At 38.2% G+C, this 14,216-nt stretch overlaps 1 protein-coding gene across 3 annotated transcripts in view; it reads right to left on the reverse strand.

The window, feature by feature from the left end:
* Window positions 1–6,573: 6,573 nt before the first annotated feature.
* GRM3 (glutamate metabotropic receptor 3) overlaps window positions 6,574–14,216 on the reverse strand; it is an 85,039-nt gene continuing 77,396 nt past the window's right edge. Inside the window, exons 5-6 of one of the 3 annotated variants that reach the window (XM_069462078.1) lie at window positions 12,871–12,878; window positions 6,615–6,688 (exon numbers count right to left, since the gene is read on the reverse strand). In XM_069462078.1, coding sequence (XP_069318179.1) covers window positions 6,615–6,688; window positions 12,871–12,878 — 82 coding nt within the window. Of the gene's footprint in view, window positions 6,689–12,870; window positions 12,879–14,216 lie in introns of all 3 variants that reach the window. The other 2 variants (XM_069462079.1, XM_069462077.1) reach the window with 2 other exon arrangements.

Below are 14,216 nucleotides of genomic sequence, written 5' to 3' on the forward strand. Positions count from 1 at the left end.
CTCTTGTAGACAGCATATAGTTGAATCTTTTTTTTAAATCCATTCAGCCATTTTATGCCTTTTGATTAGAGAATCTAATCCATTTCCATTAAAAGTAATTATTGATAGGGAAGGACCTACCAGTGCTATTTTGTTAATTGCTCTGTGGTTGCTTCATAAATTCTTTGTCTTTTCCCTCATCTATTATTTTCTTCCCTTGTAGTGTGAGGACTTTCTGTAGTGGTATGCTTTGGGTCTTTTCTTTTTATGTTTTGGGTATCTGTTATAGGCTTTTGTTTTGTGGTTACTCTGAAGCTTACATAAAACATCTTATACTTATAATTGGCTATTTTAAGCCAATAAAAACTTAACTTTGTATACTCAAAATTTACATTTTTACTCTCCCTACTCCCACCTTTTATGTTTTGATGTCAACAGTTTGCATTTTTTTAAACATTTTTATTCTTAAGAATTATTATAGCTTTAGCTGTTTTTAATAGTTTTGAATTAACTTTTATACTAAAGATATCATTGATTTATCCACTAACATTACTGTATAAGAGTATTTTGGATTAGATAATGTACTTACTTTTACCAAAGGGTTTTATATTTTCATATGTTTTCATGTTACTAATTAGCATCCCCTTCCTTCAGCTGGAAGAGCTCCCTTTAGCATTTCTTGTGAGGCAGTAACAAAACTTTCACGGATTTTGTTTGAGAAATGGTAACAAACTCTCACAACTTTTGTTTGTTTGAGAAAATTTTTAATCCCTCTCATTTTTGAAAGACAAGGCTGCTGAGTATAGTATTCTGAATGACAATTTTTTTTTCTTTTAGGATTTTGAATATATCATCCCATTCCCTTCTGGCCTATAAGGTTTCTGCTGAAAAATCTTCTGATAATTTTAAGGAGGTTCCCTTGTGTGTAACAAGTTGCTTTCCCCTGGCTGCTTTCAACACTCTGTCTTTGTCTTTAACTTTTAATTATAATGTGCCTCGAGGTGGGTTTGTTTCAATTCATCTTATTTGATATCTTTTGGGCTTCCTGGTTCTGTATCTCTATTTCCTTCCGTAGGCTTGGTAAGTTTCCTACCATTATTTCTTTGACTATGTTTTATTTCCATTTCTTTCTCTTTCTCTTCTCCTTGTGGCACACTAAGAATGTGTATGTTATAATGCTTTATGGTGTCCCATAAGTCTTTTAGTCTATCCTCACTATTTTTCATTCATTTCCTTTTTTGCTCCTCAGATTGTGTGATTTCCAGTGATCTGTCTTTGCCTTCATTGATCCTTTCTTCAGCTATAGTATTCATCAGCTCTATGATTTCTTTTTGTTACTTTTTCATGCTTTCTATGTCTTTATTGAAATTCATAGTTTGTCTTTGCATTATTCTCCTTACCTCAGTGCGTATCATTAGGACCATTATTTTGAATTCTTTGTTGGATAAATCACGTATCTCCATTTCATTAGGTTCAGCTTCTGGAGATGTATCTTGTTGTTTTATTTGGAATATAATACCCTGTTGCTTAATTTTCTATGTTGGTATCTGTGCATTTTATAAGACAACTACCTTCCCAGGTTTTTCAGACTGACTTCTTATAGAGGATCTCACTAATTCATCTGGCCAGAGATTTTAAGTTGCGTCTCAAATTTCTGTGTTTGTTCAGACTGTTCTCTCTGTGTATGGTGGCTCTAGGTGTATGAAGCTTAGGATGTGTCATATCCTGTCAGTACCCCAAGACTGGTAAGGTAGAAGTCAGACTCCCTAGATGTAGCTGGTAAGGTTGGGGTATTGAGTATGTATGTGTGTTTTAGTTCCTTCCGTCTTCATGGTGAAGCTGGGCATGGGTTTTTATCTTCCACTTTTTCTGCACTTACCTGTCCTCATGTTCAGGCTGCAGCCTCTGATGCTGGGGAGATGGCTGCTGAAAATGGGTCTGTTGTATGTTTGCCTCTTTGTTTTCTGTGGTCTAGGGCCATTAATAAATGCAAAACCCCATTGAACTCCCAAAACTAGGTCATTAAGGAGACAGTCCCTTGGGTGGGAAATATTGATGTTGTAGCATTTGATGTATGGCCAAACTCCTTCCAAGAAGAATGGGTAGAGTTGTATTTATCACTGGGAAAGCCAGAGGAAAGGCTCCAAACTCTGGCTCTGCCAGAAGGCTATTATTGTTTGTTTGCCCTGTTAGCTCCCCAGTGCAAGTTCATCAGAAGCCAGGCCATTAAGCAGCCACTGGCACTGGGTGTCATAAGTTCCTTCTGAAGACAAAATGGTAGGTGCATGCTCCTGCCACTTTTTTGTACTGCTCCAAGGGGGTGTAGCCCGTGGAAGTGTTTCTGTGATTGTTTAAAACCACCTCTTTGTTCTGTAATCTAGGGAGACTCACTTATGCCTAGTCTCTTCTGCTCCAGAGCTAAGAGGTTTAGGATGGAGTTCTTTGTAGAGGTAGCTATAAATGTCGGGGCACCCAATGTGGGTATAAACTCCTGGGAAGAACAGAGAGCTGCATTTTTAAAGCCCCTTCTCTGCTCTTGGGGTTGAAACTTCTGCAAATGCTTATGTATGCATATAAAACGGCCAGTTTTTCTCTGTGGTCTTACCCTGCTCCCAGAGCTAGGATGTTTAGAGGATGAAGTACCTTGAGTAGAAGCTATAAAAGTGGAGCACTTGATGCATGGACAAACTCCTTCCAAGAGGGATTAAAAGACCTGGAGTTATCACTGGGGAAAATGGGGAGAGAAGGCTGGAGAAATGCCAGTCTGCTTCTCAGGCTAGCGGTGGGTTAATATTTATCTGCCCCTTTAATTCCCTGATGCAAATTAGTTAGAAGCTTGGTTTCCAAATAGCCACTGTAAGAGTGTGTTATAAACCTCTTCCAGGGAGAAATGGGGCTAAATTTAAGCCCCTTCTCTGGACAGCTTGTGAGGGATGAAGCCTTCATAAGTGCTAGTTTGACCATATAAATTGCCACTTTTTTTTCTCATGGTCTAGAGAGACATGTATATGCCAGTGCCCTCTGTTCCCAGAGGTAGGAGATTTAGGATGCAGTCCCTTTGGTGGAAGCTATAAAATTTGGGGTGCTCAATGTGTGAACAAACTCCTTCCAGGAGGGATTAATAGACTTGGAGTTAATGCTGGGGCAAACTGGGAGAAGAGGCTCAAGAAGTGCTGATTTGCTTCTCAGGCTGCCAGTGAGCTATTATTTCTCTGCCCTGTTATCTCCCAATGCTAGTTCGTTAGAAGCCAGCCTGCCAGGTAGCCACTGGAAGAATGTGTCCTCTCCAGGGAGACAGGGGGCTGCATTTTTAAAGCCCTTTTTCTTTATGTCTTCTAGGGCATGAAGCCCCTAGAAGTGCTTGCATGCCTGTTTAATAATGCTGCTTTTTTCCTGTGGTCTAGAGAGACTCACGTGTCTAATCCCCTCTGCTCCCAGAGTTGGTGAATTAAAAGCCATATCATGGGGAACTTTAGAGTTAGGGTGGTGTAGGTGAGGTCTAAACTCTCCTCTCCACAATGAGAAGCTGGGTGATGCGGATTCCTTTCCCTATTTTATGGTGCAGTGCCGGGGGCGGGGTCTGTGCCAGAGGGAGCCTCAGCTTTTCCTATCCACTCAGTGTGGGTGTTTTCTCAGTTGCCTGGTGGGTAGGAGTCTCTCAACTGGTCTCTGACTCTCAGAGGGAATTGATCTGTGAATAGATTTTTTTTGGTACATTCGTGGGTGGAGGGAGAGTCAGGAGCTTCCTATTCTGCCATGTTGTTAACGTCACCCTGATATATATATAAATATATATATATATATATATATGTATATATGTATATATATATATATTTTTTTTTTTAATGAGTGGGATACATCATTCTGTTTGGGTTCTTTCAATTCAGAAAGTTTTTGCAAAAGTGGACTGGCTCAAACAGTTTAATGTTCTGGAAAGATGAAATGTTACTGGATTTCAAAAAAGAAAACAAAGAAATCAACAAAAACCCATTTGCTTGAAATGGCTATGTAAAAAAAGATTTTATAGCTGCTATTTTCCATACATATGTTGAATGTTTTTTAAAAAACATGCTTCTAGAGATGACATGTTAGATGATATACTTTCTAATTAGAAACAAGGCTTGTGGCAAGGAAAAAGAAAATGATGAGAACTGTCAGTTAATACATTTTTAGGGCATGAATGTAGTGGGCATGGATCAAAAACCAGCTCCCCAAAACATAGTTTTCTGAAGATTCATGCACAAGCCTAATTGTCTGGTTTAAAAAGATCCATGATCAGTTTGATTGTTTCAGGCATCAGCCAGGTCTCTGCACGACCCATCTGATACTGCCTTCTTCAGACTGTCACATTCTATCAGTGGATTGAGTTTATTTTCTTTCCCATCAGCCTTGTCGCAGCCTTTATCCCGAGCAGATGCTCATTCTGAACAGCTTATCTAGCACTCCTGCCAGTTTCAGTCACAGCAGGATTCATTTTTGTCATTCAGTACTGTTGAATCCATTACCCATCCACCCTGCTACACTCCCCAAATTCCAGGTTCTTACTTGGATGTGGGAATTCAGAGACTGGTGAACACTGTTGTCTTTGAGCATCTTGTAGGTTTTGGATTGATTGATTGGGTTGTTGCTGATTCAAACGCATCCAGAAGGAAGGGAAGGGAAGAATTTCCAACTTCTGATTTCTTTATTTCCTTCAAGGCCAGTCCTCTTGGCTTTGGTGCACCTGTTCATTATTTTTGGATGTTTAAAATAGTATAATCATGTCTTGATTATTCAGGCCCTGACTATTTAGCCTGTGGGTCCTTCATTCATATCCTTAATTCTCTTCTTTCCCTGTACTGTCTTCCTTGGTCATTGCCATTAACATATTTTCCAGCCTTTATGCTTCTTAAAGTTAAGGACTATATCTTATTCATCTTTTTTTTTTCTTTTTTAGTGAATAGTGGCCCCAAAAGGATATGTCTCCATCCTAATCCCCAGAACCTGAGAATGTTAGTTTATTTGAAAAAAAGGGCCTTTGCCGAAATAAATAAGAATCTCAGGATGAGATCATCGTATATTGTCCATGTTGGCCCTAAATCCAAGGATGGGTGTCCTTGTAAGACACACAGAGAGCAGAAGACAGACACAGAAGAGCAGGTGATGTGAAGATGGAGGTAGAGATTGGAGCAATGTGGCCACAAGCCAAGGAAGCTGGCAACCACCAGAAGCTAGAAAGGCATGGAACGAATTCTCCCTTAGATCCTCTGGAGGAGCGTGGCCCTCCTGATACTTTAATTTCAGACTTCTGGCTTCCATAAAGTGTGAGAGAACAAAGATTTTGTTATTTTAAGCCACCCAGTTTATACTAATTTCTCCCATGAGACACAGGAAGCTAACGTGTGCTCTGTCCATGGTACCTGGAACAGGATCTGGCACGTAGTGAGGTTCTCAGTAAATTTTCCTATGTTAATAAATGATTTGTGACTTAAAGGTTGACAGAAATGGGACAGCATGTGGTAAGAATAAGCCAGTTTTAGCCTATCCATGCTTTCCCTGTTCACTCCTTTATTTAGGTTAGCAAAATATTTGAGTTTAGTGACAAGCCTGTGCTGGAGCATTGGTACTAGTACTTTGGAAAAGCACTGGTAAATAGACATCCTGCGATCTTATTGCCTCATTCAGCTATGAGTGGTGGGAGTGATTTTGCGAAGAAATGGCAAGATGCTTTGCACATCTCTTTCCTAGTAATTCAGTTTTTTTTTGGACATGAGAGCCATTTAGCCTTTCCTGGAAGTGATGGTCTCTGCATTCAGAATGTAGAAACTCTACATTCTGAGAGCCCTATTTGGAAAATTCTTGGCCATCATACAGATGTGGCTTTAAAAAACCAACATGTGTATTGTCATCTGGCCTCTGAATTGGCTTGATATTTATGGTGTGCCCTCCAGCCAATTTCTGATCATTGCAATCTGTAAATGAGTCTAGATCTGCTCATGCCTCTTCAGCTGAGTAACAGCTTGAGTTCCAAGTGTGTGTGGATATGAAAAAAAAACACAGTTAGATAATTTCTTCCAACATTAAAAGTAGAAATGATTTGAAGTCCACATATTCAAATTACCTCAAGTGATTCAAAAAGAACAAACCATTATCCACCATGCTGGAAAACCTTGAAGGTTTTATTCTCAATATCTTTACATTAATACAGATGCTTTTTATTTTGTGCTGAGAAAATCAATCCGTTACACATAATGTAACTTTAATATACAACATAGAAACTCATCCTAAATTAGTTACAACAAGGACCTACAAAAAACTTCATAGGAAAAAAAGTTACCTAATATTGCCACCATAATTTTTTTTTTTTTTTTTTTAGTAGACTGACCCTGCCAGACCCTGTCACCAGTGCTCAGCTCTGTAAACAATGGTTATTTCCATGTTCTGGGGGGAACTGTTAATAATAGGGACACTAGAATCAGCCTAGAAAGTTCTAGCACATCACTAAATACTGTACAGTCCTCAAAAATAATTTATTGTACTGTTTCTAAAAAAAGGTACTAGGGTTGTTCTTTTGCTCTGCTGCTGCATTCTGGAGCTGCACGTGAGCACTTTTGTCTAACAGTCTAAAAACACGAAAACTGAACTGCAATTCACAATCACAGAGATGAGGTGGTGGAGTCGAGGACTTCCCGCCCGTTGCACACCGTTGGGACATACGTGCTTGCGGAGGCTGGAAAACAAAGTGGGACAGAACACTCGAAGTTAGTCAAGTGGGCCAAATAGGTAATGGCATGCGTACTCCCAGACATTAGGCTAAAATTAAGTTAAGAACTCATTTCAATTTGGCTTTGGAAAATGCCAAATGATTTAATGACGTAGTAGGTCAACTTTCTAAATATGTTCTGCTCAAAATTAGTTTGCATCCTGGAGCATAACCTCCACTAATGTCATCCCTCTTGGAGAGAGAATTTATAAGCATAATCATTGTTGCAAGAAGTCATTTGTGGGTTGAAAATTAGCTCTGGTAATCTCTAAACTGGTTAAAATACAATGTGTAAAATTGTAAGCTTACTATAATTTTCTTATAGATTATTAAGTTATTTACTATTTTCAATACCTGAATTATCAATAATCTCTCTGGTCAGGGATAACTCTTATGCAGTCTCATGAGTCATCTGTGAACTCTACTGCCTTAGAGAATGGTTTGATATATTTTCATTGTTCAAGTGGATAACCTCAGTGAAAATGCTAGTGAGGCCTGGGTTCCGAGAGCTTCAATTTCATAACAGTTCTCAGAAAGAAGGCATTCCAAAGGGATGGTGATGCCCTTGTTAATGACAATACTGACAACAGTGTCATGGTGTGTGTATAATACAGGGATGTTTTATATATATTCATTCTTTTTATGACATTTAGTTTTCACAGATAGAACTCTTGGCTGTTAACTTGTTGTTGGTAAAGTTTTGTTTTTATGAGAAATCTAGGTACAGATAAGTCATATCTATTTAACCCTGAATGCTTCCCCCCCCCACCCCCCCACACACACTGAATGAGGACAAGAGCAAGGAACTCCATTCTCCATGGGATGAAACCATGTAGCCAAGAGAACAGGTTAAACAGATGGCCTTCGATTACCTTTACAGTCCCTCTACAGTCCATCCATTGGCCTATCTGGATACACTCTGACCCGTAGGAGCTGATCCTCTGTCTACTTGACCACAGCCCTGATCAAATTAACCAGTCATCTGTCCTATTCCTTAAAAGCATATCTCACAGTTAATAAGCAGATAAATTAATTTCATGCTAAAGTGTTCACACCTGATAGTGGTTATATTCTTGCCTCATAAATTTGCAACTTGCATAAGAATTTCTTTAAATATGAAGGAATAACTAATTATAAAATTTGAGATTATATGGCATTTAGTGGGGGAAGCATTCACCATATTTGGGGTACTGACGTCTTTCAGTAGGTCCACCACTAGGGAATCTACAGCCCCTCAATTTTGCATTGATTACTTGGCTAGGTATGTGAGAAAATCTATAAAGTCGTGTCTGTGTGGCTGCCTAAAGTTACTATGGAGTCGTGTGACGTGCTAACTCTTTTGGAGATATTTTTTCCTTTTATCGTTGTTAAGATCAGGTTCAATTTTCTTTACAATATGAGCCCATTAAAAACTACAGTATTTTTAAGAGCAGGAATGGCATAAATCTACATTTCCTTAAAGTTCTACAGGGAAGAAACTTTTAACACAGTGTGTGCCAGATAAATATTTGATGGAAAGTGGTCGTGATAATAATTCCAAATGTGAAGGCTTTACTTTATTCTTTGAAATATTTTAATTATATAAAGTATTTTCATGTATTTTATCTAATTCCAGCTTCATCAAAGCTAGGTAAGGTAAGAGAAAGAACAAGACAAAGTGAAATTCATATCATATGTCACTGGAAACTTAGGAGAGCACTCTAGACTGTTCAATATGTATTGTTTCTGCAGCCCCTTGTATCCAGGTGCCTACTTGACATCTTCACATATATGTTTAGTACACATTTAAAAATCAGTGACTAGAGCAGAACTCTTGATTCCCTAACCTGTCCCCATCTGGCCTTCCTTGCCTCAGTGAATGATCTCACCATCTGGCCAATTACCCAAACCAAAAGTCTACAATTTATGCTTCATTCACTTTTTGCCCCTGCCCCCATGTCAAACCTATCATCAGGTCCAATCAACTCTATATTTATGCCAACTACTTCTATCTTTGCATTCACCACCTGGGCCAACCCACCATTATCTTTCTCCTGACCAATGCCATAGCTGTACCACTGGCATGTCTGTTTCCATTCTTGCCTTTTTGTGATACATTCTCTAAACAGCAGTGAGAGCATTTTTATTTTTTATTTTTTTTATTTTTTTATTTTTTTTTAGTGAGAGCATTTTTAAATATCACTCATCTACCTACACAACACCTCTGATGGCTTCCCTTTGTGCTAGCTCCTTATTCTGGCTTATAAATCATGGTGTGATTTGGACTTCACCAATCTTTGTGTTCACTTCGTTCCACATTTTCTCTTTCCCTTCCTGCTTTTGTTTTGAAACACAGCAAATCTGTTCTCAACTTTATGCCTTTGCAGTAGGTTTTTCCTCTGCTAGGAATGTTCTTCCCTCTGATCATCACGTATCTGACTCTTGTTTGTCATCCATATCTGAAATATCACCTTCTCAAGCTGTCATCAGGCCATTTAATCTAAAATAGGGCCAGTCCATTACTTTCTTTCATAAAACACAGTTTTGAAATTCAGCCTATTCAGTTGTTGCTGCCTGATTCTTTTTTTTTGCTTATTATTATTATTTTTTTTTGTTAGTGTCCTAAATTCTTGGACACTAGAAAATATGCAATGGCTCTGCTTGTTTATTTCATTATTTTTATCCTTAGTGCTGGGCATGGAATGGACTCTCTATAAATATTTCCTGAATGATCATATAAATGTTTGCATTTCAAAGAATGAGGAAACCAATAGCAGTTTCAAGAAGGAAATAATCTTTTAACTAAAGAAATGATCAGCAAATGTGAGGTCTGTGAGCAGCCTTATTTCAGACAGGTGGGCTTTTCTGTTTCTCAAGCCACGTTGTGGCAATGACCATGAAACTACCCTTGCAAAGAGAACTGGCTCAGATGTGAGCTCCCATAGCAGGCATACTGCCTTTGAAATTTTGACTAATCTCTTTATCTTTTCCAGGATCAAGTTTTATTATCTTTGTGCGGGTTTTTCATTTTCAGAGATTAAAGAGAAATGATGTGTCATGGGGGTAGGTCTAGGAGAACTAAGGGCTAGTATGCCAATGCCCCTTGCCATCTACCTTGGACTAGTCTAATACTCTCTCTACTTGCATTTCTTAAGATTTTATCATAAACCTACTCTGATGTTCCCCATCCTGTTGTGGAACTTGATGTAATATTATTCTTTGACACGTACTTTTATAGTTGGCTTGGTCATTGCATTCTAATTTCTTAAAAATTGGGTGAATTTTGACACCCAGGTAAGGAGTACAAGGCTAGATGCACAGAAAATCATCAAGTTCTAGTTTAAAATAGTCTTCTCTGCACCCCATGGACATCATTATGGAAATTAATAGAATAACTTTGAGTTATCTACATGCTTCATAGGGATATTAAAGGAAACACTCTGTGTCAAGAATGTCTAATTTCTTTGAGAGAAAGATAATACAAATTTAAGGCCTTCTTAAAAGAAATAGCAACAGCAAAACTCACAAGATTCTTTCTGCAGCTATTTATTCCCCTAAACACTTCGTAGTGTGTTGAAGGGAATGCTAATTTGTATTTTTCTGCTGCTTTTATACGATTGCATTTGTAGCTTTTGCCAGTGTGTTTCATTATTTTAAAAAAAAATCTCATTTTTGTACATGATGCTGAATGTAGTAGAGGAAATTATTGTTTTATGAGTTTACTATCTCAATTACTTTGCCTTTCATAAATATTTTACATATGCCTCCCATATTAGCCCATCTGTTATTCCCTAAGGTAGTAAAATATGTGGAAGGGCAAAGTACTGACATTTTTTTTGTTTGTGTGTTTGTGAGGAGCTTTTGCTATTATTCTGATGAAATTCTCTTGGGATTTTTAATGGGGTAAGTTTAGCACATTTTCTTAAGTACAGTTAAGTAGATTTCTATAATCACCCTTTCTGCCAGAAATAAAAGGCGTGTAGTCTTATTTTTGGCTTTCCTGGGACTTGGGGTGAGTAGCAGCTGTTAGTTATTCTAGGCTAAGGTGGTGATTTTTGCCATTCAAAATGAAAACTGAAGGTAACTGAAAAAGACCTCATAAGTTCCACTATTGATCACAAAAGGGCAATTCACAGCCATCAAAAGGCATATTTTGCTCCACTAACTAGTGAAACATTGGAGATCAATGTAGTCATCAAGTGGAAGCTTTTTCTGTTCTTTGAAATCCACTTTTCTTCTACCAGTAATGCATGGGCTGGCCAGGCTTTGGGGGAAATTACTCTATTTTTTTCAGGTAATCGGGCCCTCAATCAATGCTAAACATATTTATTTAATAGATTTTTATGGATGCCAAGTCTGTTAGTCAATTTAGTGGCTAATACTGGTTCCTGAGAGTCAGCGTGTTACTATAACTGTGTAATACGTCAGACTTGGAAAAAAATAAAACAAACATTTCAACAGAACAGACATTCTAGTTTGCCCCCATCTGTTCCATTTCCTTGTTCCCAGTGACCCCAAACAATTTTTCCCAGGATGTCTGCTTGTTTAGATATTTTAATATTATGGTAATGGAATCCAGTTTCCCCCAGCTGTTTGTTGCCTTGCTGTCCTGCTTAATCATTGGGTCTGTTTTCTTACTAATCATCTTAATTTTACTTGTGCTAAGGTCCCTTGGTCTCATTCCAGGAGACGTTCTTCTTGTGGTTCATATATGTTGTCTGGGCAAATGATGATACTACTACCCACTGGTTTGGTATTCCTGCTGTGTTAGAGATTTCACAGTGGTAGAAGTCAAAGACTTCATTATTAAGAAATATGGACTGAATTTTTAGGCATTGTTTTCCCTTTATGACCCAAGTAATGGCCTTACATTGTTAAAAGTAGATTGAAGATCATCATATTTATTATGCTATGGGGTAAAAATGAAAATCTACAACCTAAGACTTGGTTTTGAAATGTGGAATTAAAACTGTATGAAAGCAAAGACTTCTTCATTCAGTGATACTCTTCTTGTGAGACAAGATTCATAGAAAGAGAAGATATGTCATGGATCTTTTTTATAACCCATGATACAACTTACTTACCTTATCAACAGAAATTGCACTAGTCTGTTTTCTGTTTCTATAACAGAGTATCACATACTAGGAAAATTAAAAAGCATAGAGATTTATTTAGCTCGTGGTTCTGGAGGCTGGGAAGTCCAAGAGCATGGCACTGGGCATCTGATGAGGGTCTTCCTCTGCGTCATAACATTGTTGGAAGCATCACAGGGTGAGACACAACAAGCTCAGATTTCTCTTCCTCTTCTTATAAAGTTATGAGTCCCATCATGGGATCCCTACCCTGATGACCTTATCTAATTCTAATTATCTCCCAAAGGCACCACCTCCAATCAACACATGCATTTGGGGATTAAATTTCCAACATGTGAAGTTTGGGGGACACATTCAAACCACAGCGGTCTTCAATTTCTCTCTCTCCATTGTTGCCACATCATGCTGTTTTTTTGTAAATCATGTTCTTTTACTCTGTTCTCCCTTCATCAAAAAACACAAAAGTGAATGCCCAATAAATATTTGGTAAATGAAAGAAATCAATTTTTTTTGTACTGTTCTATCAATTCTCTATTCTTCTCATTGCCTAACATCTCTGGTTTCTCCTTTCTATCCAAATATGGTTTCAGGCAAGGATCAGAAACTCATTCACCCCGAGACTCAAATAACTAATATGAGCTGCGTGTGCTACTACACATAGGGATAAAAGACTGAAGCTGAAAGTGTTAAACTCTAATAAAATAAGTCAGGCATCAGTCCTCCTTTCTAGTGGAGCTAATCCTGTAAGCTTCACCTTCAAATTATGTACAGTATCTTAACACTTTATGAGCTTCCACTGCTATCACCCTGGTCTAAGCCACCAGCATTTGGACAATACAATAGCCTCCTAAGTGATCTCTCTGCCTGCTCTCTGTGTTACATTATGCCAAAACAGCCAAAAATGATGCTTTTAAAGTAACGCCACACCACACCTCTGATGAAACCCTTCTAGTGCTTTCTCATTTCTTTCAATAGAAGAGCAAAGTCCTTAGAGTGACCTCTAAAGTCCTACATGATCTTCTCCCTCTTTGTCCTCATCTCCTCTTGCTTTCCCCCTATTCATCTGCCTATAACCACACTGGCCTCTTTGATGTCCTTTCAATTGTAGGTCTTTGCATTTGCTGTTCCCCCTGCCTAGAAAATGTCTTTCTGTCAGATGTTGGCAAGGCTCACTTCTTTTGTTTGCTGTATGTCTCTGCTCAAGTGTCACTTTATCAGAGAGACCTTCCCTGGCCACTCCATGAAAAATAGTAACTCTCTCCAGTCCTAGTGTGTCATCTTTGTCCATTCCCCATATTAGTTTATCCACATCACTCATTAACAGCTGATACATTATGCATTATTGGTTATCTGTCTGAGTTCCTCCTCTGGCCTAATGCAAACACTGAGTGCAGAATTTGTCTCTTTTGTTTATTACTATGTCCCCAGTGCCTACAGCTGAACCTACATCCAAAAGTTTCTTTAATGAATGAGTGAATTGATGATTGGTCACATCAGTAGGATTAGTCATCTACTTGGTAAGGGGGCCCTCTCCCAAAGCCTCTGAAATTACACTGGGTAGGGCGGACCCACTCCACCCCATTATATATTTTTTCATATGGGTAGGGATTTTCATCCTATATGGACACGCCAATCTCTCCAGTTAGGGGTATTCTCCAGAGAATTTCACTAAAAGTAAGAAAAGAAGTAGGGAAGAGAAATAGAGTATAATAAATTGATATTAGACCCTTGTTTGCTTTGTTTTAAGGAATTGAGCATCTGAAACAAATGTACAAACAATAATTCATCATGTACATATTTTCTTTTTAAAGTTAGCATATCTACATAGTTCTGAGCATAATGCCATGTTCTCAAAGACATTTCATAAATTTGGTGTTACAAGAAAATGCGGATGACTGTAGGTATTGCTTATACTATATTGAACTCTGATTTAGGAACTCTTTCTGAGTTTGCATTCTGTTCAAATGTACAGGATGGAAGAGGGACCTATGCAGTGTAATTTAACTCAATACAGTGATAATTGCTTTTAAATACCACTTAATGGGGGAAGTTATGTCTTTGACATAAACATTTAGCCAGTCAACACTAACAATATTCCTTTATTTGTCTTCATCAAATCACGTTTCCTGAGAAGCTTTGTGGGTAGCCCCATGGAAGATCATGCTTTCTCTGTGAGCAGCTTGGTTGTGTGGACAATGGGGTCTCAGATGGACATGATTTAAGCTGTTGAGCTCCCTGGCATGGGGCTTTTGAGAATAATACAAGTCTGTACCCATGCTTATAGAACAAGATGCCATCAGGTGTAGTGCTAAAGGGGAAGCTTTTAACTTAAAAAAAAAATCATTGAATTTGCAGATGTTAAGATTCTCATTGTCAGAATAGTCACTGAGCTGAATTTTGTGACTGAGCTGAGGCAGAAAATC

Source organism: Eulemur rufifrons, chromosome 29 (assembly GCF_041146395.1).
Source record: "Eulemur rufifrons isolate Redbay chromosome 29, OSU_ERuf_1, whole genome shotgun sequence".
Taxonomy (NCBI): domain Eukaryota; kingdom Metazoa; phylum Chordata; class Mammalia; order Primates; family Lemuridae; genus Eulemur; species Eulemur rufifrons.